Here is a 25,484-nt window from a genome sequence, read left to right as displayed (position 1 = left end):
AGTCGAAAAAGGTTTTCGTGAATTCCTATAGATCAAGGTTTTTTAAAAAACCTTTTTGAAAAATACAAACATAAAAATTTTCAATAAAAATTTAAACCAAATTTTTGTCAAGAACTTGATTCGTTGCGTAAGAGTTTGTCTATAAAGCAAAGAAGCTTATACTTTAGCCTACCCAAAAACTTACAGGACTGTACTTTTTCGAAATCTTCTTGTGTTTTCAAAAAATTATTGGTCACGTTATTTGAAATATTAATCGAGTTAAACATCGCCGGGCAAAAAAGTAATGTAAAATGTGACTTTTTATATCGTTTACAAATATTTCAAGCTTTAAACTTTAAAAAATCTGTATTAACAATTGTTTGTATACAGAGGTTATTTGGCATTCATATACAGATTTTTTAACGTATTTCTTTTACGTATAACATTAATGCACAGAATAGATAGCAAACAGAGCTTTTGTATGTTACGACATGATCGTCATCATCATCAGAACATTACTTACTGAAAAGCTCATCATAAACTCACTGTTAAAATATATTATGTGTATGTTAGGTACACGATGTACTTACATCATAGATGTGTTTGTATCAATGTAGATTGCTATCTGATATAAAATTCACTTAATGTTTGATTTATAGACTGAAACATAAAAACCAAGTGGTTTTTGATTGGAAAATACATGGACATAAGAAAATTTAGAAGTTTATAGGTTGTTGTATTTCATTCATAAACTCGTTTCCTTTTCCGGTAGGATAATAGAGTTTATAATAAAACTTGGAAATGTTTTTTTTATTATCTCGTGAAAACATGCCGTACGTTTCCGAAAAGGTTGGCCTTAAAATAAGCAGTCAGCGCCCTCGTCAACCATTCGGTAATCTTTAATCGCGTGATGACAGATTTTCCAACACGTTCTGCACATGTGATGTCCTAAAGGGAAAAACGCACTTCATCCGTACCTATGTTGAATAAAACAAAAAAAGAAATAATCAATCTGTTTTCTTCTTGAAATTAAGTCTTTCGTGATGTTGCCAACCCTAAAGCCATAACCCGAGTTAGTCACTTAATAAATTTTTGGATTCAGTTTTTCATTCAAGAAAGAATGAACTTGATTCTGGATAGGAAACAATGGAGAAAACTGAAGTATTCTAAATACGATATTTATCTTCGTGAAACGAGAAACTCCCTCCAACCCACTTAAATATCCTTATAAATTCTATACAAATTCTAACCTACTTCTGATTAATCACTGAAACTATCGATATAATTTCTATGCACGTCCTAGATACGAATGAATAGTGCTGGGTTAACTATTGAAATTAGTCAGGCAGGGTTAACCATTGAAAAACAATATGTGTGTATTAATAAGCGATCTAAATCGAATTTCAACATTTATGATAAATTCAGATTCGGTATTATTAAACTCTGTTGTATAGATCGTTAAGATGGTAATGCCATCTCTAATATATAATTTGTACCAATGTATGTGGGTATGTAATAACATAGTTGTGTTTCGTTTTTTTGTTATATTTTTTTTGCTATTTGTTTATTTTTATTTGTGTTAAGAAATGTTTTTTGTTTACGCATCATAAAAATTTATTTAAATTTAATTCTTAAATATTTGCTCGTATTCTTTATATAATATTATTTCACCTATATGTACAGAAATAAAACAATATAAAATTACATTTTAAACAAACCTGCATCGCTTCTTTGACCCCCACCCCTCCCTTTATAAAATCATTTTGTAAAAATCAATAAAATTTGAAAATGATAAAATCTTCTAATATGTAAAGGGTTTCCACTCTAAGGTTACCAACAATTTGGCGAACTCGTGAGCCATTGTGTGGTGAACGAAGATTTGTCGAAGCTGACTATAATTTATTGACTATTGTTTACATATAATATCAATCAAATTTTAATTACGCTTGTGTATATATAGGCTATTGATTATGTCTTAAAAAAAGAGCAATAAGGAACTAAGGCGTTAAAGGAAATTAAAAAGCTTTATCATATACTTTCATGAACTGTTACTGGAATATATTAAAACAAGCATAACGCCTATTGTTCCTAGAAAAAGTATATTCATATATTCATTTATAATTATAGATTTTTTAATAATTATTTATCAGTGTTCAATAGAAAATATTATTCGTTTGTTGAATGAACAACGCGCAAAAAGAATAATTAGAAAGGCAGGACTGTATAGGGTGTTTTATTTAAAATACATTCTTTCCCAGTTATTAAAACATCGATTTGAATCAGAAAATACTTCCATGATTGGGATAAAAACTTTGATTGGCAAACGTAGGAATAAAGTACTCCCGCACCTAAATGCGGTTCCAGTAACTTACGCAGGATGTGTGAAGCGATTGAATTTCTGTTGGATTTTTTCTTATTATTATTAATTTTTTTCCAATTATCGTTAATTATAATAAAACCAAATCGTGTTCAAATTACAGGTACACTTAAATGATATAAGGTCGATCTTTGCCCATCTGATAAGCAGAGGAGACATAATTTTTATCAAATTTTATTGGTTAAATTGATTTTTGATTCAACAATTTTTGCACATTTTTCAGGAATGTTCACTAATAAACGCAGTAAACGCAACACTGCTCTTAGATTCCAGACGTAGTTCATCCCTACTTAATTTCCCAAACAAAAGATGGCATTGGAAAATAATCTATAGACAAAAACAACTTTAACTGAAACAAATAATTCGATAAATATAATAGCACCATATCATTGAATGTAAATGGGAACATTATTTTCAATGTAGTTTCCTAGAATTGTTCTACTAGAAGGACATTTACCTTATAGAACAAAATGAATCGGGATTTACACAGGAATATAAAAAAAAACTTTCCTACAGGAAATGTTTTCAGCTTGCTGTTTTAGATAAAACTATGTAGGTATATATACTATATAAATCTGAATAAACAATAAACACAATGTATATACACTATGTAATATATGTAAAATATGATGTTTGAAAATACTAGTTACTAGATAGGTAAATATAAATATCGTAAAAACAATAAACAAAGAACTTTCTCGATTTATTCATCGATATTATATTAAAAAAGATATGCATTGTGCTAGCGTTAATAAAGTGGCATTGGTACGCATAAAAGAGAATTCGGAACATAATACAAAACTATTTGAAAATTATTTATTTTTATATTTTTATTCAAATCGAGGAAATCAATTTTTTTCGAGATATGAAAAACATCGGTGAGTAGAGTAATTTTTTATCTAAAAAAATTGGCGTGAAATCTAGTGTGAAGTTCGTTCGAAATCGAAATAACCGCTTTCGATACTGGCTCACACGCACCCGTTCGAAAAGCTGCATTTTATTTGACTTCATATATTAGTTCATTTGCAATCCATTCATTTTTTTATATTAATAAATAATGTGACCGTTTTGTATATATTGATAACATATTGATAAAATATGTATAACTTTTTAAATTATTATAAATAAATAAATATAACATATATTAATATTGATTGATTAAAAACATTGTTCTAATTACTAAACATGTGTTATTTTAATAATTATTTTATATACTGCATGTTTAATAAATTTGCAGAAGGTGGTGTTGTTATGTAAATTATTAAATTTTATACAAACAACAAGCACTGCGAACTATCGAAGCAGTTCAATCTGAGATTAATCATCTAAAAATGTGCTAGGTAAAAACGGATTAGGCTAGCACATATGGGCTTATTTGATCATAGATGTTTACTGTAAATTGCAATAATACTATGGAAAGAAAAATATTTAAGTAAAAAGTAAAAATTGCAGATTTGGTATAAATTTGTTTGAAAAGTGATGGCTGAAGAGTTTGACGACTTTTCCAACCAAAAGTCCTTCGACGTCAAAGCACTCCTGCTGTTCTTAAACAGCTAAAAATGGTTCATGGAGTAGTGGGGGAGGGTGATCCAACACTTTTTCGGTATCACAACGAACCCTATGATTTAAGTGTGTCCCACCCCAGGACAGCCACTCTAACCTAACTTAGCCTAGCCATAATATCATATAACACTCTGATGCCAAAAAAGTCGCTTTCTTTTATGCAAAAACGTGAAAAAAGTCCAGACTTTATTGAGAATAAGTTAATAATGAATATAAAATTTAACGTGTGATATTTTCGACATCGACTATGACTAGGATCGATGGATAATCGAAGAAATTTTGTGCGCATATTTATCATCAATAGAACTGTAATAGCGAGCTGTTCTTTCAAAAAATTCACTAAAGAGGACAATATAACCCAAACAACAATATACGCTATACTATATTTCTTATAGATTCTTCCTCATACCCCTTTAGTTCTGAAGCTTTCACCCCATCCCTCCCTTTACATTTACCCTTAACATAGTCATTTAATATTGTTGATATGACGTTGTTGCTTGGTGTGTTCACAAAAGTATGTGTTGTGGCATCATATCATTGGCACAAAGCTCTAGTTCGAACAACACCATGATGCAAGTAGCTCTTCTATTGTTCATTTTTATAGCAAAAGAAGTATTGGGTATAGTGATGGCTTCAGTCTGTCTAGGGTCACACGTAGTATTTGACAGACATATCAGAATGGCTGGAAAATAGGCAGTTTGTTGCCCCGACCGTCTTTCAAGGGACATGAAAAATTTAAACTGCGCTATATAAACTAAAATTTGACTAATATTCATTGAGGAATCATTCAAGTATTACGTTATCATTCAAGTGGCTAAACGGATGAATAAACGGATAATATTACCTTACGTAAGGTAAAAAAATTTTCTACACTACTATAGTATTGAGTTTTTTTTTTGTTTTGATAAAACAATGTTACTTTCGGGTAATTCCCGATAAATATAATGCTCTTTATTCTCTGTTATGACATTGTCAATCGACTTTTTCGTTTTAGAAGTTTAAATAAAAGTATGTTTCATTTCTAAACTTTGAATAAATACGTAGTGAAGAGTGTCGTGCGCTGTTCAATATTGTTTTTAATCAAATACTATGCCTGGACCATGACCTGTTCTGTTCACTCACTGCACTGGGTAAAAAGGTATATCAACTCTATGGTAACAGCATACATACTAGGATGACATATCTATGGTAAATAGTATAGAAATTTTTTTTCTTTTTTTTTTTTTCGAAAGTTGTATATGCTTAAATAAAGTTGACATTAAAGCGGACGAGTATAGACGGACGTGTTGATGCTTGGAACACGTTACTAATAAATTGTAGTTTATACAGGTTGAATGAGAAAAAACTTTACTTTAAACAATAAATCTATTGGTAGAAGAGCTACCTTTCTTAGTCACGAAAAACTAAGCTGAATTTTGCATACTTCTTCTCTTCTTGAAATTAGGCAGTGAGAAAGTACGCCTGGGACTTGAGAGCTTTCACTGTGTATACTATTTCGTATTCCCGAAAAAAACTACACAATTGCGATTGTATTTTCGATTCTCTTTAATGAGGTATATTTCTATCGTTTGATTAGCGAATCGTATTTGTTCCATATAGCTCTAACTTATCCTTGAAAACTTCTCCAGAGCGTCGTCTACATCGCCCACCGTTCTCCAGAGCGCAATTAAAATCCGGAAACAATCGTACTTCTTAAGACGAAAAGATTAAAGAAATACAGCTACTCAAGTCACTCATTCCCATCTGTATTTCTGCGAAGAACTTGAATATATCAACTGCTTTATCGACATAAACTAATGCAAAAGGTTTAGTAAATTATCAAAATTTGTGATATTTACTTTACTTATATAATCATTCTGTATACATTCTCTATGAATATGTTTTAAAATCCAGAGGTAAAAGAGAAGACAAGAATGAAAAAACGATTGCCCGTTAGGGTTGATGGTCGTTGGTCTACATATCTCAAAAATCGTAAAAGTGTTTTGAAATGGCTATGATCATCATCGTCATCGTTATAAAAGTTTTTTAACTTGTTGTGTGTACGGATAGCTCTCTGATGTCGTCTGCCCTATTTCACAATGTAAGCTTCTTTTTATATTATTTATCATAGATAATGTTTATTTTTGTTGTTGTTTGGGAACAACATATTACTTATGTCATTTAGCTATCATAGATTATGGTTCAAAAATATATGTTATTAATTTTATTCGTCTTTTTTTTTATCTTTATTCTTTGATGAAAAAAAATTACGTTTGAAGGTGGTTGCGATCAATTTTTTACTTCCTTGTAGGATAAAGGAAGAATTTTAAAAAAGTGAAAAAAGTCTTCTACGAATGTTTCTATTTTGAGCTTCTGTGAATTCATTTTGAGTAATTTCCACATCGAAACTAGGCCAAATACATTCAAAATCGGCTTCTGTATGACGTCTGGTTTTTCATCTTCGAACATTGGTTTGTACGTATCTTAAATGTGTAATTAAGGGTTGTTGTAATATCTACTTGTAAACCTACGCTATATTATATTTTCATATTTTTAGCAACATTTTCAGATTTGAATAGAAATATTCATTTTGGTTTGTTTATACATATGCAAGGATTTGGGGAATCATATCATCACGATGTGATCAATTAAAATTCAAAAACTCATATTGTCAAACGTTTTCTAAGACAATTTAAATCGAACTACAAAGATTCATTTCGAGTAAAAGTTATCCAGAATATTGGCAGCAACAATTTTAGTGAATATGGTCATTTTATAATAGGTAATTACCTAAAATAAATCAACAAAACGGTAATTTTTGACACACTCAGAATAGAGAAGTTGCTGTCAGTTTGGCATATGATGCTTGTTATTTATAGTGAGACCAAGATCATCCAATTAGAAGAACATTCAAGCGTTTCCAAAGCTATCTTTGAGAACAATATACCTTTAGGTTAGTAGGACTAAAGAAAAAGTCATGGTATTTGTTAATGAAGGCGAAGCAGATGAATGACAGATAGTTAAATTTAATAGAAGAAAATAATTTTTGTAAATATTGAGAAACCGTATCATTAACATTAACTGACGGCACTTTAAAAACAAAACACTTATTATTGACTGTCTCCATTACTTAAGAGCATTTTCAGATTTTAAAATGATGTTAATATCGTTTATTTTTTTTTAAATGTAATACAATATACATATCGATTTGTACGTTTAGATATATAACTTATGCATATATCGAATTGTTTTTCGATAAACTCTTTCAATCTTGAATGATGTTTGTATAATATATATTTACTTAGTGTGAATATACTATTATATCAAAGATCATATATCAAAACATTTTCAATATATTGGGTGATTCAATTGAATTACTACTAGTATTTCAATAATAATTTATGGTAAAAGCAGACTGAAGATGAATAGATGCTTTCGAAGGACTAAGCTCTTTCAGACTATATATCTAAGAAAAGGCTTTCGGAATATATGAATTTCAATTCTTTTGGAAAAACAAGTTCTAAAATTTGTTGCATTAATTAATTGTAAGTATTTAATAATCTTGATTATTTGAATGCAGTAGAGTGTCGATAGGTCTGATTACTGCAATCGGACTACATGTGTAATCACTTCAGTTGAAGGATTCTCAATGGATACTACTATACAAAATATGAACGTTTAAAATTCCTTATCGAACAAAGAGGGAGATACCCACTAGTGACGTCATACGTGGGTATAGCCATAGAGATTACATATAAAATATTGTTTTGCTAAAAGGAGATGGACAACCTCTGAATGCAATCTTTGATTGCTTATAACTTCTTCGTTTTTTTATCAGTTTTAATTTTACTTTCAAATTTTGTCATGGTATCAAGTCTAGCTTTTCATGTTTGTGGGTAATATGACCAATTCGCAATGAGAATTATCTCCTATTGTATAGAATTCGTAATAAATAAAATAAGCAAGCATAGCATTGTAATGAATATATTTAAGCGATCTTGGACACACAATCGATTTTCCGATCGGAGAAGACCTTTTAGGTAAAAATAAACAATCTACCCACACACACAAGCATGTTAGCGGCAACAAAAATTTTGAAGATTGTTTCTCTTATTTTCACGAAAAGTTTCTTCGTGATTTTATCTCAACATTTTGTCAGTTGAAATCCTCATGCTTCAGCTGATAATCCATGAATTATCAGCGGAAAAGCGTTATCAAAATAGGACATTTGTCCAATCTTTCCCTTGTAGACAACGATTTGATTACAACTAAATCTAAAGTAAAACCGTAATAGCATCTTACAACTTAAAATACTATAAAATTATATTTTTACAATGTATGTTTTTATTTATGGATCGCTGCCATAGCCATAACGAATGACACTGTACAATAGATACATTTAAATTGTGTATCCTATCTATCTATTATGTACCATTTTTTGAAGTGAGACGTTAAAATGTGTGTACATATTTGATGATGAATCCAAAAAAGTCATTTTGAGTTAATGTGGTTTTGTTGTCACACAAACATCAACCAGCCATAACAATATAAATAAACAAACAAACAGCCAAACAAACAAACAAAAATACTATACAACAAATACAGAGTGGAGCGTAAGTGGATATACATCTATAAAAATTATGACTTTCTGTATTATTAGAAGCTGATTTGTAACGTGCCAAATTATAACCCTCTAGGTTTTTATGATAGTCCTAAATAAAGATTTTTCAACTAAACCGAACGAAAATTGATTCGCTGCTTAGCTGGGTTACGTGACGCAGTTGCATGTAGATGAGGATTAGTGGCTAGCGCAGATATATGTATGGTAGGTTATTAAAGGTATTCTGATTCCGTAAGTTTTTAAGCAAGCAGTCCGTCCAAACTTTATCACCTCATTATATAAAAATCTATACAGAAACCTGACTATTTACTCATTCACTTACATTTCAAAACACTGCGTCACAGCAATTTTGGATAAAAGGCTTGATTTTTTTTATAAGTTGGATTCAGTCTAAATCAATTCGGACAATTTTAGGAGGGGTTGCACGATTATTTAAATAAATACATAACTTCAAAAGTTGGCATATTTACCATTGGTCTTATGCAGATGGATAATATTTTCATGGATTTCTTCAAAACTAGTCGGCGAAAATTAAAAAAGTATTTAAACTAAATTTAAAACTTTAATAAATTATTGGTAAATAATTGATAATTGTTTATATGCCTAAATTATGATTTCGGCTGTTTTGAAAATCTACAAGATCATATTCAGATCCATTTACCAACAATCCATTTATACACTACAATATACTATATATAAAAATATCTACTGATATATTTTTTAATTGTATATCCACTTACATCCACACTCTGTACGTAACGCTATTCATATAGCTTCACATTTTTGTATGATTCTTTTTTTATAATACATATTATTCTTCATACCATTGTTTACTCTTATCTATACAAAGGATGTGTTTTTGTGAGAAAATTTCATAAAGCTGTGAAAATTGCTTATAGTTATAAGGGCAGTGTAGATTTTTGCCGGTATTTGCAAGAAATTTTAAAAGAAAATCAGTTGAAGTTTGCCACTGGAGCATTGTAATGATATAAATGCAAAAGAAAAAGTTTTTAAGTGGCTGACTCAGGAAAGTAGCTTAGTTTAAATAGAGGTCACCCTATATCTATCTATTATTATTTATTTAAAATATATTGGTTTAAATAAAATTAGGTATACATATATATTTTTTTAAATACAATTTTCCGTCAATATAACACAGTAAACACTTTTTTAATGTTTTTCCGTATTTATTTTTTTTTATATCATGTTGTAGGAATGAAATTCAATTAGGTAATTATGTGCCATAATATGGAAAATAATGTGACTGTCGAATTGAATTTAATTATTTGGAAAATAAAAAAAATATAATATGCCTGAAAAAAAAATTAAATACACTTTGTATTATTTTTTGGTTTTGTTGTTATCAGATAAAAAGAGCATTTCAATTATTGAATTGTGATGTAATATATATTTTTTTGGTAAAATGATTATTGACACTTTTCAAATTTAAATTAAGTTTGAATTTATACTTTTCAAACACAAATTTTCGTTTAGTTTATTTATTTATTGGTTTATCTTCAAAATGAATTACGTTATCGAATATAAAAATACCCTTCTTCTTTTTTTAAAAAGCCTTTCGAACTAATCATTCAAATCTTAACTGGATTTGAAATTAATTTCAGAAGAAAATCATGAAGTACGATAAAAGATAATTTTTCCAAGAAAGTGCTTGCTAAATTGAAATTTAAAATTCATAAATTTTTTATTCTGAATGAATTATGAGAATTTTATTTTGTCATTTTTGTGTGTGTTAAGGTTAATCGAACACGGGTATACGCATGAGAGACAAGTGATTTTAAGCATTCATTAAGTGGTTTGAGATTCTAGAAACTGTAACACTAGTAACTGTAGTCAATAATAGATGTAAAAAATTGTCTAAGAAGTTTTATAAAAATTCTTTTAAATGGCCAAGCTTTTATTGAACTAAAAATTTGGAAATAATATTTTTTCTTGAGTCACTTATACTGAACTATTTTAAATAGAGCGCCTCAAGCTTTCAGCAAATGAGCGATAATTGGTACAACTGAGCCATAATAGGTATCGTAATCGTCCAACTTTAAGAAAATTTCAAAAAAATAAAATAAATTTATGTAAATTTTTTTAATAAAAATAATAAAACGCTTTGACTGACATCTGGTGTTCATAACAATTACTTTCCACATCTACTTTCAATGATATGTTGCTATATACTATACGCTTGCTACAGTTCTAGGTTTTCGTAGCCGTTGTTCAGCTACAATGATGATCAATTTGATTTTTTTTTTTCAAATATGAATGATGAAAAACAATTGAATGTGTTCATTGGAAAAATGACATACAATTCATTTTTATTATTTTCATTCAAATAGCATATTTAATATGAATACCGAACCATTCTCCCTGATCTCCCAGACTTTTTTTGATATCCTCTTCCCTTCTACATTTCTCTTTGCATAATATTGTTATATTAAATTATTACATTTGATTGAATTACGTAAATGTTTAGTTTGTTTTTGCTATGTGCGTTCGTCATTGAAAAACTACTGTAAACTAATTTGTAAAATTTAATGAAAATTTTTGGGAATTTGAAGTAAAATTTCTTTGCCACAAGCTGACACTGTGTTGACAAAACAATAAACAAACCAAAGATAGTTTCTCGAAAAGATTTGTATATCTATTTATTCATTTTTTACAACATTTTATGCTTTTTAAAGCTGTATTAAATATAACTAGTAGACAGAGAAAAGAGGCTACATCCCCTACACTGGTTACTACCGAAAACGGTAGAAGACAGAAGGTAGAAAATAGGGGCATAAAAACCTTGAATTCATGTTTGAAGTCGCAAGCAGCAGCTCGTTTTTACATAAAATAATTTTTTTTGTTTTAAGCTTACCTTTTTTTTACAATAATTTTAATTTTTTATATAAATTTTTCTCACGTTTGTCTGCTCACGCGTCAATGTATTTTCAATTTTTATTTTGTGTATTGTAAAATCAAATGATATTCATGTGAATTAACAAAGACAATAGACATTGTTTTCTTTTTTTTTTACTTAGAATGAAATTCCGAAAAATAATGGAATCATTTTTGAATGGTTTTAAAGTTTATTGTTAACAAGTAACGCGGTAATAATTTCATTGTCTGGTTGAATTTTGTCTGGGGGATTAGTCTCGAGCCGTATGTATAAGGTTGGTTTTGAAAATCTTATACAAAGAGATAAGACAGCAACCTTCATTTAAAATAGTTTTTAATTTGGTGACTGGAAAGTTATACTAAGAGAAACCCAAATTAATGCTTATTAAGCTACCAATTTATATTAAGTAAACAGTTATGGTCTCAATAAGTTTCTCTTTATTCAGAGAGTTTGAGCCAATTTAACATCTTCCAACTGTTATGTCATAAAATTTTTTTTGTTTTCGAAAGCGTAAGGTAGAATTCCTTAAAGAAAAAACTTTTATTAATGGAAGTATTTTAACTAAGTTAAAAATTACATAAGAATTTTATTTCAATTAAATTATTGAAAATTTATTGTAATATTCAGAAAATCCCATCAATGGGAATATTTGTACAGGTTGATTAATTTCGGCTAATACTATTTATTATTTTCTTCTGCATTGGTATAACCATATTTCTTTTACAGAGAAATCTAAAATTTATTCTCAACACCAAAGTAATGAAAAAAAAAAAGCATATTTTCAGATATTAAAATTAATATTTCAATATTAGCAATTTTTGAGTTGAAAAGTTATCGAAACAGCAAACCAAAACTTTCTTTCAAAAGTTCACTCTTTTTTAGGTAAATTTGAACCAAGAAAATTCAAAAGTCGTGGTCTATTTGATTTAAGAATAGCGACAAAATTGAATAACTACACCAAGGTGAAATTTTTGAATGATTGAATGAATTATGACTACATGTGATATAGATATCAAAACACAAAATTAATTTTCATAAAATATAAGGATTATTATTATTTTTTTAATAAGAAATTCGTTAAAAGTATACGGGACAGCAAACACAAATCAGATTAACTTTGAAGGAACTACGTCACGCCATATGAAAAGCTATGTAAGCTTATTAATACAAAAACATTAAACTTGCAAATAATTGTAAAACTTCCATATACAAATATGATTGTATGTCACGGTTTGATGTCATTCAGGACGTCATTACACTCTACATTGTTTTAGAAGTAGATTAATTTTGAATTTAAAAGTCAATAGTATTTTTTGTTAAATAATACTTTCTTGATGTAAACCCGATAATAATGTAACGTGTTAACCAATTTTTCAAATTTAGGTTAAAAACCTATTCGATCATAATAAATCAACCTTTATTCCATTATTTTATATAAGATATATTATATATTATGAAAAGCAATAGCTATATTGTATTTATTCTTATTTATCTTTTTGCAGGTGTCGCAATCCAACCGGATTTTGCTGAACCAATACAAAACATTACAGTCCCTGTGGGCCGTGATGCAATATTCAAATGTCTTGTGACAAATCTTGGTGGATATCGGGTATGTAAAACAAACAAACAACAAAGTATTTTTTATCCTTGTTTATGTATATATTTACTTAGATTATTATTATTACTTATTTCTTCGTCTACGGTCTACCTTATCTTACCTTAAAACCTATTCTTATACCTTATCCATACCCATATCCATGTACCTCTATGTGTGGTTTTGTTAAATACAATGTGTAATAGATTCTAAGGCGAAAAATAGATAAATTAGAATCTGAAAAATGAGTATATCACTTTCAGTTTTCAAATATATTATTTCGTTTTCAAGGAAATTTGTGTAATTTAAAATAGAGTGTAAAAATTAAAAATTAAAATAATTATATTCAGAAGACATAAGGTCTTTGAGTTAAAACTCTGTTAAATAAAATATACCAAAGTTTATAATACGAAAACATACAAATAGAAGTTTATTGATTAAAATGGCCAGTCCTGTTTTTCTGTGACAATAGATATTTCGCTTAAATTTATAGTTAAAACTTTTGTTTGCTTTTTCCATATTATTTGATCTTCACCAATTAAACATAATCAAAATGAATTCCCGAATACTTGTTATATAAGGGCTAGTACCAAGATTCATTTTTGTAACGCGCTTAAGTAAGGGCAGAAACTTTTATCTTAAAAACGAAGAGTGAAAATGATCAAGTTCTTTCATTCTACTTCTGGTCCTGGCAGTGTATCACGACTATTGCAGGAGCTGTCACAATGGTGAGGAAGAAGATACACTGTCTCATCTTCGCTTTCACTGCCCAGCTCTTTTAATGAGGAGATGGACTTACTTCAGCCAGCCTCTCTTTGACGACCTCTCCGAACTAAAATCCGCCGACTTCAAAGCTCTCCTGATGTTCTTAAACAGCTCCAAATGGTTCATGGAGTAGTAGCCGTGGATGGGCTAACCCTTTTTTCGGTATCACAACGGACCCTATGGTCTAAGTGTGTCCCACCCCAGGACAGCCACTCTAACCTAACCTAACCTAACCTTCATTCTACTTCTTGAAGATTCGATTTTTCGGATTAAAATCTGAAACACTCTGTACATGTTGTTATTTATAACAAGTTGTCTATCTTTCTGTCTGTTCGTATTCTTTATTTTGATATTTATTTCATGTGTTTTCAACTCGGTTGTATTTCTCTTTAAAAAAAAAAAGAAACTTTGAATCGTTATTGTAAAATAAATTAAGAGAAATTTTTATGTTCTCCTCTCTGGTGAAATTTATTCATTTTCTTGTGCTGGTTGTTCGCAAAAAAAGTTTTTTTTTTGGGCATAAAAGTTTTGCTTTTTATTTTTTTCTGAAATTACAGTTAGTAGACAATTTTTTTCTCATGAATTTTTATCAAGGAAATATTTAAAAACGAAAAAAATTCTATTTACGCGTATAAGAATTCTTAATGCTGTCAATTTTAGGAAACAAATTACTTATATTATTGTAAGTATAATGGTATTCAATTGTAAGTATAGAATCTTTATACAGATTGTTTAAGCAGGAAATTCCTTCTATTCCTTCAAAGAATAGAAAATTTTTAAGGCACTTATTCAAGGGGAGGCAAAAATATGTATAAAAATTCTTATAAATTTTCTTATATAACTTTCATTCTAGATAACTTGAGAATAGGACCCTTGTTTTCAGGAACTTAAAAGAATATTACCCCTTAAGTAAACATAAATCCATCTTTAAACATGGACACTATTATGTAGCGATACAGGGGTAAAAACAACCCTATATTTCTGTAACCTTATACTTTCTAGCTTGGGATGTTTATTTTGATTTCCTGAATACGAACCCCAACATTTTTACTTTATATTCTTCTTGATATAACCTGTGAAAAAAGGCTCAAGAGAACATAATAATTAAATTGGGTAAAATTCTAGAAGTAGAAAATTATTTTGCACTTTTTAATCCGATGCAACTTTAACCGAGATAGAGACGATCTAAAGACTTAAATTTCACATTCTTTTTGTAATTTATATCAATACTAAATTTACACCCAAGTTTGTAACACTTACAAATATTGATTCCATTGACAATTTTTTGGTATAGATGTTCATAAAACCACCTAATTAGTCCATTTTTTTTTTGTCTGTTTGTCTGTCTGTCTGTCCGCCTATCTGTCGCCATGATAGCTCAAAAACGAATAGAAATATCTTGACAATTTTTATAGTGTAATCAGGATGAAAAAACACCAAGTAGAAAAGAAAAACATACTGACAAATCAGAAAAAGAAAATAGTGAATATTGAAAGTTTTACATTTTCCTTCTAAGAAACGAGTGGGAGTAAAGAATGTTTAATGTTAAGTAATCGAATAAATTTTTAATATTCACATAAAAAACATAAAAAATTATTTTTCCCAAATCCGAGTAAACAATTAACAATTAACAAGAAGAATGGTAGGAGGTTGAAGTTACGGTTTAATCTTCAATTTTTAGGTTGCTAGGTACTTACTCTCTTTTAAAACATTCCATACAAAATACAAAAAAATTCATCAATTTATTTTCACACAAAATCTGTTTTGTTTCGTTGTAATTCTCCAACACTCTACTCTGAATGTTGAATGTTGGTTGAAACTTGAAACTTTGACAGTTCAATTTGATTAATATTTAAACAATATTTTACTAAATGGCTTAGGAAAAATGATTGATACCATTTTTATTTCGTTATAAACAGTGTAATACGGAATGTATAAATTAATCATCGTTTAAAAAAAATTCTATAAAATTCGCTTTTGTAACTAGCTGAACTAAAAAGTAGAAAATAATTTCTATAAGCTCAAAGAAAAAAATAGAGTGATGAAGATAGAAAGCATCCCACGCTTTTTTACGATAAAATGATTTTTATCTTAATCACTCTATTTTTTGTTTGAACTTTTTGAGAATTTTAAACTATTATTTAATTAGTAATATTTGTCTGCGTTTCCACAAAAATTATATGAATTATTTATATTTTAAACTCACTAATCCTGAAGATCACATCACATCTCATCACAATAATCGGACAAACTTATAAAATTATTATGCTGCCATTGGTCCTTGATATATGTGCGGAGCTTCAATTCAATTCGAAGTTTTCAAGTGCGTGAAAATCTAGTTCAAAGATTTCGTTACATGCTATGCTAATAAATGCGTGTTAAAAAGAAACATAGCTTCATGTCCTATGTAAAGGGAGTAATCCTTGAGTTACTTACGTTCAAAGGGATGTTACGTTCCCCCCTCACAAGTCCTGTAAAGAAACTTTGTCTCGGTAAAAGCACTTAAATATTTAGAACTCTTCCTGAAACTTCTTGTACATTCTACCTATATTACGTTTTCATTGCTATTAACTTTTAAAAGGAAAAGTGGGTAGTAGAAATGGGAAGAACATCATGTTCGATATGAAGGAAGTAGGTAGATGGTGTTGGGTAAATAAGTAGAAATTTTACATTATAATAATATCGAAAACGGCTTATATAATTAATTATGGATGTTTGTTAATGAAAATAACATAATTTAAATGAACATTTTATACTGTAGTGAAGATATTATTAGGGTTTTGTATCTTTAAAAAGCACCCAATAAATTTTAAAAGACCAGAAATATTAAGAAAATCTTTTCTTCAAACAAGGAAAATAGAGATATTTCAAATAAACAAAATGGTGAAATGATAGTTTGTGTATTTAGTGAAAAACCAATACATTCCTAGACGACTATGAAATTTGCTGGCCGAGGTTGATGCAGCAATGATGGGAAATCGAGAGTATGATTTTCCTATGAAATGCATACGCTCTTTTTTCCGGAAATGTTAAAAAATAGCGTTTTGACATCAGAAAACTTTTTTCTGGTCTTTGAAATGCTTACCGTACAATTAAAGTAAACATAACTAGATACGAGAATAGTTACGAGAAAATGACTTTTCCGGTCTAACAAGGGAAATTATCTTTCTCGTACTGATTTGTTGCATTGCCCGATGACCATTTCAAGTACAAAAAAGGTCTTCTAACGTAAATACGCTAACTGAAAGTCACTTTGTTTAACAATTTCAGAAAAAATAATGTTTTTATTGAATATACTAATTTTCGAAATTTGGAAATTATTTGTTCGGGTTTTTAATCGTCGTATCTACCAACAAATTATTAAATCCTTTTTCATCCTATAGAAAAAGATTTCACTTTTAGAAGATGCTTATTTTGAATCAATTTATGTTATCGGTTCAATCGTGTTGAATTTAATGTGGCCCTTACAACTTTTTAAATTTTTTAAATGTAGGAGGCGTTGGATCTCGTGAAAAGCAGGCAAAAACGTAAAATTTGGTAAAAATTTTATAAATAAAAATTGAATGAAATATTAAATAAATAAATAAAAAAAATAAAAAAATAATTTTTACACACAATATTTTTATTTTCTCCCAAGAAAAAATGAAAAACTATTAAGTTTTTTTCCTTCTTTTGAAATAAAAATATTTACCACCAGCCCACTTAGTAAGTACTAAGAAAGCATGAAGTGTGTAAACTTACGTTGGGCAGACAAGTATGGAATGAGTATGGGCAAAGGTGGGAACACATGAATATAAAAACGTGTTGTAATCATATAATATTTCACAAAAAAAAAATTCTGTTCCCTTGTTTTATAAAGAAAAACAATATTCTATGCGTCGCACATAATCGTTTCAAATAATTTATTGGCAATTTTTCATTTTTATTTTTAAGATGGTAAATATCTTTACACATAACTTACATACAGTACCAAGCAAGTACCATGGTTCATAGTTTTCTGTATAACATGATGGTTTATTATTTGAATGAACATACCATCAACGGTCAAGTGTGTATATATTATATTGAATTTATTATTCTTAGAATTTTCCATATGGTTCGATATATTTCTCCTTTAAAAACAAATACTATCACGTTATAGCCCTCCCTCCTTGTTCACAATTTTATGGATTTAAATTTTTTGGTGGGGAACTCTAAAATGAAGTTTTGCCCATGATACTCGCTGAAGTTGTAACTTTCTGTAGGTCCAATCATTAAATTAACCTGATTTTTATTCTTTTTGGATCAAAACTACCCCATTCACCGAGTTTCATTAAATTCCGGAGCAAAATTTTTTTTTGCGTTTTTCTCGATTTTTTCAAAGGGGTACCCCTTAAAAAAATTCCAAAAAATCGAAAAATTTTTTATATCTCCAATTTTGATAAAACTCTGTATATAAGGTAATTTTGACCCAAAAAGTACAAAAATCGGGTGCATTTGCTCACTGGTTGAATAGTTTTTGAGATACGGACTAAAATCGATCCAAATATAGCGATATCTCAGAAACTCTGCACCCAATCATTAAATTAACCTGATTTTTACACTTTTTGGATCAAAATTACCCCATCCACCGAGTTTCATCAAATTCCGGAGCAAAATTTTTTTTGCGTTTTTCTCGATTTTTTCAAAGGGGTACCCTTTAAAAAAATCGCAAAAAATCGAAAAAATTTTTTTATCTCCAATTTCGATAAAACTCAGTATATAAGGTAATTTTGACCCAAAAATTACAAAAATCGGGTGCATTTGCTCACTGGTCGAATAGTTTTTGAGATACGGACTAAAATCGATCCAAATATTGCGATATCTCAGAAACTCTGCACCCAATCATTAAATTAACCTGATTTTTTTACTTTTTGGATCAAAATTACCCCATCCACCGAGTTTCATCAAATTCCGGAGCAAAATTTTTTTTTGCGTTTTTCTCGATTTTTCAAAGGGGTACCCCTTAAAAAAATTGCAAAAAATCTAAAAAAATTTTTTAATCTCCGATTTCGATAAAACTCAGTATATAAGGTAATTTTGACCCAAAAAGTACAAAAATCGGGTGCATTTGATGACTGGTCGAATAGTTTTTGAGATACGGACTAAAATCGATCCAAATATTGCGATATCTCAGAAACTCTGCACCCAATCATTAAATTAACCTGATTTTTATACTTTTTGGATCAAAATTACCCCATCCACCGAGTTTCATCAAATTCCAAATTAAAATCTTACTCTGTTACGGAATCATAAAAGCTCAACAACCCACCCTGTTGGCTTGAATTCTTGATAAAACAAAAAGAGAAACTGAACAGTGAGTGAGTGTAACAATGAAATTTTTATATATAGAATATTTATACGTTTTATTGACATATCGTATTATGTTTTTATAAACTTAGTGATGTTCAAATAAAAAAAAAAAAAGAAACAAATTGAAAGCCCTATTTTAAAAATTCATACGATCTCTAAGGTACCTACAATAACTATATATAGGGATGTTTAAACCTTATTTAAATTCTACATACGAATGTTACCCCAACTACTTTAACATGTGAGATAAAATACTTATATTTAGTGTACCTATATCGTAATGTTACCAAACTTACGAGCGAGATACTTCAATTTAAAAATTATTGGTAACACATTGTTAACTTTCATGTACAGGCACTCAATCGAAGATCTGCAAACAAGAGGGTATTACGTACAGTAAGTTATAGTTAGTCAGAATAAAAGTGAAAAGAAGCATGTTTAGTTATATCGTGAGAGATTACCACCGAACAGACATGGGCAAAAGTGACTTACAGAAGTCCCTCGGACTTCTAACTTAACATACGAATAAGGCAATGACAACCTAACCAGTGACAACCTAAAATACGAGTAAAACAGAGAGATAACATTTTTTTTTCATATCAATACTGTTAGAGAAACTGAGATAGGTAAAAGAGTCGCATACCCGCCTCGATTTCTCCTCTATAAGCAATGCGGACTTGGAAAAAGAGACACACAATAAAATTTATGACACACAATATAGCTATAACAATGGTGACTTCGACTTCAAATAACTCGCCCATGCCTGCCATAATAATTCATCATCAAGGTTGAAAATAAGGTACAAATAATTTCAACCACAAGTCTAAACTTGCCTTGGTACTCGTACTATCTTAAAAGCTTAAATCAGCTGATCAATTCACTTAGAAAATTTTGGGTAGACAACCAGTGTGGTTGGTATAAGGTTTTCATACTTTAATTTGTATATGGAGGACTCTTTGTAGCTTTCGCACCAAATTTTTCTTTTTTTTTTCAGACTATATCAATTATTTAAGAAACAATTCAATTTTGTCATTCGATTATGTCTGTTTCTCTTATGATTGTATGTAAAAAAACTTGCTGTAAGTGTTTTGTCCCCGATTTTTACTGACATGACATTCTTTTATTTTATTTTATTGTATCATTTTATGAAGATGGCTCATAAAAATGTATCACTACTTTCCATTTTAAGTTTTATCTCAAATAAAATCAATTACTTTTTTTTCTCGATTCTTCCATCAAACTTCAAACCGATTACTTGTCAACAGAATAGGGTGAAATACGATCTAAGATTTGTATGCAATGCTACGAAGTACGTTAGTTTACACATTTTTTATAGGGATACTGGTACTAGTCAAGCATATTAAAAATTTTAAAACAGCAAAATATTTAAAAAAATCTTATTATTTACAAGGAAATTCCCATTAATATAATGTATAACCATGCCTATCACTTACTAGTAGGTTAGGTAAGGTTAGATTATATTGGCGGTCCACGAGGGACAAACTTAGACCATAGGACCCATTGTAATACCATTATGTGTTTTTCCACCTTTCCGCTGATATTTTCATTTATCAGCTCCTCCCATATTTTCAGAGGATGACTACACCTCCTTCATGCTTATGCCATGCCCTACACCAGCCCATCACAACTAATAATTACATTAATCTTTATAGTGACGGCGGGAATCTAACCCGCTACCCTAGGCATGTCGCGAACAGAATTGGTCACGCTTTAACCAACTGGGCACTAGGAGCCGACTAGTTTTTCTTAAAATTAGATTGAAAGGAATTGTTTGCGTACGAAAGCAGATCTACAAGCACTTACCTCTTTTACTTTTTTATGGGAATTCAAGATTATGCCTTTCTTTGAGCACAATTTTTATGCAACAACATATCATTAATGTACGGAAAACAGTGCAAAAAGAGACTTTTCTGGCATCAAAAAAAAAATTTATCAATTGTTGGCTTATTTTTAAGTGACCCCAAAATGAAATCATGAACCAACCACAAATGCCTTGCCATAAATATTTCCCCACTTTTCTATTATATTTAATCCTTATCATAAGAATCTCTTTAGTAATTCCAAAAGTGAAATAACGTTTTGTTTTACATAAAACTGTCAAGCCAACAATTTTTCTTTAAAAATAAAACAAAAACCAAAAAAGAATTTTTCTATCATATTTCAAACAACCATAAGGAATCACACACACACACATCAAAAACCAACGAGCAATGTTAAAGCAAAGCAATGTTGTTTTTGATATTATATAAAATATTTTAATATTAACCTACTATCACAAATAAAATATAATGCTATGTTTGCTATGATGTTTATTCCTTCACTAAATATGACAATGTTCCCTATGGAGTTGTGAGAGTATAGTTGAAAGTCAGTAGAAGTTAGCCTATAGCAGCTGTATGATTTATAATAGAATTTAATTCATCGTTGTCTGTTTAATATTAGGAATATCAGAACGATTTTGTTATAGTATATAAGATGGCTTTAAAAATCTTTTGGAGGGCAAATTAAACTATTTAATAATCTTACGTAAATTGTGGGTAAATTGATAGTGGGATGGAATACTTTCACAAAAATTTACGTAACTGACCAACCAAATACTTTCACGCAAATTAACGTAACAGATTAGTCCCTTGTTTCATAAACTTCTCAAAAGCTTGAAGGATAAGACACATACGGGATTCTGGATAGGTTTAAAGTTATGGGAAGTTACGGGAAGGGAGTTACGGGTTAATAGAAACTGGGAACGCTGTAATTCTAATTTCCTATCAAATTTTTGTGCCTCACTAATAATTTGCCGCAAACCTTTGAATCACATATAATCTTACATATGCCGAGAAGTTGAAGAGACAAAACAATCGTGTGCTACTCTAATTTTCTTCAAATTTCTTCTTTTCTTTCTAAAATTTTCTCAATGTGACTTAAATTATATATGGCTTAAAGGGTTGTATGGAATTGTACCGATTAAAGCGCGCAAAATAACTTAACAGACCAGTTACTTGTTTCACAAACTTCTCAAAAGCTTGAAGGAAGACATTAACGAGACTCTGGATGGGCTTAGAGAAGTTGACTGGGCAAGAAATCATGCGCTACTCTAATTTGCAGCAATTTTTTTTCGATTCTATCTCAAATTTCCTCAATTTGACTCAAATTATGTTTGGACCAATTAAAACCAGGCTCGCATATTTGGTAGCTGATTCATCAAGCTGTTATATTGTTATGTAAAATTTCCAAATAAAGTTATTTTAACCCAAAACCCATATCACATAACACATATTAAACCGCAGAAACATATTATTTTAGTAGATCCAATAGGGATCGAATTTATAGATTTGTAATATATTAATATTAATAATAACAATAATATCTATCGAATCCAATCATTGATTACCACAGCAATACAAATAATTTTATGCCTAAATCAATGTTATATATGTGTAATATATTTGAATGTGGTTAATAAAACACAATATTGTATAAAATGTACCAAATAAAATTATATTATGTAACATAAATGTTTATTTTTATAATTGTCAATAAAACGAGTGTGTTTTCGGCCACATGTTTATGCTGTTGAGTTTCAGTTTTATAGGCAATTTCAACATTATAATAAATTGAATATATTTTGTTTCATACACATTTACACTCGGTATAAACAAAAAACACAATTTTTTGTTTATTAACAAATAGAAACATTTGCGCCACTTACTCATAGATTACTAATGATATTTGACAACTAAGAAACACATTCCATGACGTTTTAGCAAATTGCGAGCGAATTATTTCATTTTCTTTTATTTGTAACATTTTTACCTGTATTATTATAAGTTCAATGAATATTGTTATAGCCTATAGGCGATGGTTAGAGCCAGAATATTCATATTTGTGTATAATGGTATTCGGCGAGAACCGATGTATTTATACTGTTTTTGACTATAACAACAATCTGCACATACAATTATAACAATTATTATTTATTTATTTATATTGATAATAATTTCATAAACATATATAGGTAGTAATATTAATTACAGGTAAAATACACATTATATAGCACTTATATAATAATACATACATATAATATATTAATTATAAAATCTCATATATAATATACCTATAATCATAATAATTATTATCAATAGCGTTGTGTGGTTTTATATTAATTAATTCATAATAAACTGTATAAAGTTATGTTTTTCATATTTTATACCGATATAATTGTTTATACAGTCAAACCTGGCTATAACGACTTCGATTATAACGTCGAATCGACGCATTGGAATGGTCCCGATTACATCTCTATGTAAAAGCATTTATTAATGTATTGGCTATAAAAACATCGGATTAAACGAACAATAATCATTGGAATTATAAACTGACGAATCAAAAAATTTGTTTTTACTGTCCACATTTAAACTGCAAATTCGTCATAGTCCAATTTTAAGCAAAAAGTAAGTCTTGAAGAAGTATAGTTTGTAAAGAGGCACCAACGTGTACCTTAGATCGAACAACATATTGTATAACTGACCAAGGATAATAGGTAATAGCTATTTTTCTTCTTTTGTTATAGGTTAGACAATGTTGCACCCACATATTTTATACAACGCTTTTCCCTAGATTATTGAACTGTAAAAATTACATGTCGTAAAGAGCTAATCCACGTATAATCGATAGAGGTTATCCTAGGTGACATCCATTTTGGGTTCTTTCTCACCGTATACATTTTAACTGTTCAGTAGTATTTTAAAACTAAAAAAATTGCTCGGTATACCTACCTACGCAAATTAAATATAAATTTATAGATTGGTATATTAATTATCGAATAAATTCTCTCCATCGTTTGATCATAATACATTATATTATGATGATATTTATTGAAATATTAAATATTTTGTGTGCGGTTTACTATTAATTATTTATTTGGTTTAATTTATTTACAACTAATTAATTTATGGAATTGTAATTGGTTGTAATCAAATAAAAAATCAAATTAATTAAAAACCAATTTTTCCAAAAAACAAATAAATATTTCTGAATTATAATTCCAGCGATACTTCGAAAGAGTGAGCCACCAAAATACCCTTTTTTGCATCCAAAAACTATTAGAAATTAATGCTTGTAAATTTTTTCCAATCAAAAAAAATTATACATTTTTCTTAAAATCGAATATTGGATTTTTAGTTTTCCAAGAATTTTTATTTCGAAACTAAGCGCCTAAAAAAAACACAAGAGTACTTTTTTACTTTGAATAATTTCAAAATTTTGTACTTTGCGCAAGCTAGCGTTTGTTACATGACTAAATTATTTTCCCAATATGGTGATCTATTAATATTAAATAAAAATTTATGTAAAAAATCATAAATCAACCAGTAAATACAAATATGATAAATGTGAAACCCCCTTCCAGCCTGATATCTATAGGGGTAGCATCAGTAGATAGTAAAGTCAATGTTTAGTGACTAGTTGACTGCACCAGTAACCACACTAAAAAACCCAAACTAATGCTACACTACCCAAATGTTTTTGAATATAAAGAAACAGATTTTTACTAGTTACTTATTGGATACTAGTACTACACCAAATCGTATACCGTTAAAAATGGTTTGAGTAAGGTTTTAGAGATATCGTAACATACAAATATACACTGATAAACAACGGAATTGAATCATTAAATACTATAAAAAAATCAAGAAAAATTCGGAGTGCACCAAAGAAATCGCAATAAAAGATTGAGGTGATATAGAGATGGAATTCTAAGAAGATAGTTTCATAACATTGTTGGCAGTTCGCGCAGTTTAATATTTAAAAATAAAAATTTGATTTGTCCAAAAATTACACTCCTGTGATTTAAGCTCGACCTGCGCGGAATTCCGCACTCGTGGTTACCGCGCGTGGCTGAACATGCCCTAACATTATGAATAAATCCTGACGCCATTTATCAGTTTTGTTTCAGTTTTCAGGTGACAATTAGTGAGTCAATATCTGCGCTCATAAGTGTACATTACACATGATGTTGAATGGTTAAACGGAGACCACCACCACCATTAGAGGTAGTAACCGATGATATCACATAGCTTTAGGGGTATAAAATATATATTTTAATAAATTTATGTACTGTAAAATATAATAATATATTTCCTACATACTAAAAAATTTCATATTTTTGGGGGTGAGAATGTTGTGGTGCATAGAAAAAAAACATTTTTTATATCAGCACCAACTGAGCTTTGTGTGTGAGTATGTGTTTTTCTGTGATTCTAAGCTTGAGGCAACGCTAGTTTATTTGTGCAGAGCGCATTGAAAAATAATAAAAGTAAAAACTAACTGCATACCGGTACGGTATACCGATTCACGTAACGTATGG

General features: G+C 29.3%; 1 protein-coding gene across 1 annotated transcript in view; it reads left to right on the top strand.

Annotated features, from left to right (window-relative positions):
• Positions 1 to 25,484, top strand: part of LOC123300552 (lachesin-like) — a 260,969-nt gene that overhangs the window by 151,105 nt on the left and 84,380 nt on the right. The window contains exon 3 of the mRNA XM_044883137.1: positions 12,915 to 13,021. Within this exon, the coding sequence (XP_044739072.1) occupies positions 12,915 to 13,021 (107 nt within the window). The remainder of the gene's footprint in view (positions 1 to 12,914; positions 13,022 to 25,484) is intronic.

The sequence above is a fragment of the Chrysoperla carnea genome, chromosome 5 (assembly GCF_905475395.1).
Source record: "Chrysoperla carnea chromosome 5, inChrCarn1.1, whole genome shotgun sequence".
Lineage (NCBI taxonomy): Eukaryota > Metazoa > Arthropoda > Insecta > Neuroptera > Chrysopidae > Chrysoperla > Chrysoperla carnea.
The sequence above is the reverse complement of the archived record's forward strand: the minus strand, read 5'-3'. Positions and strand labels throughout refer to the sequence as shown.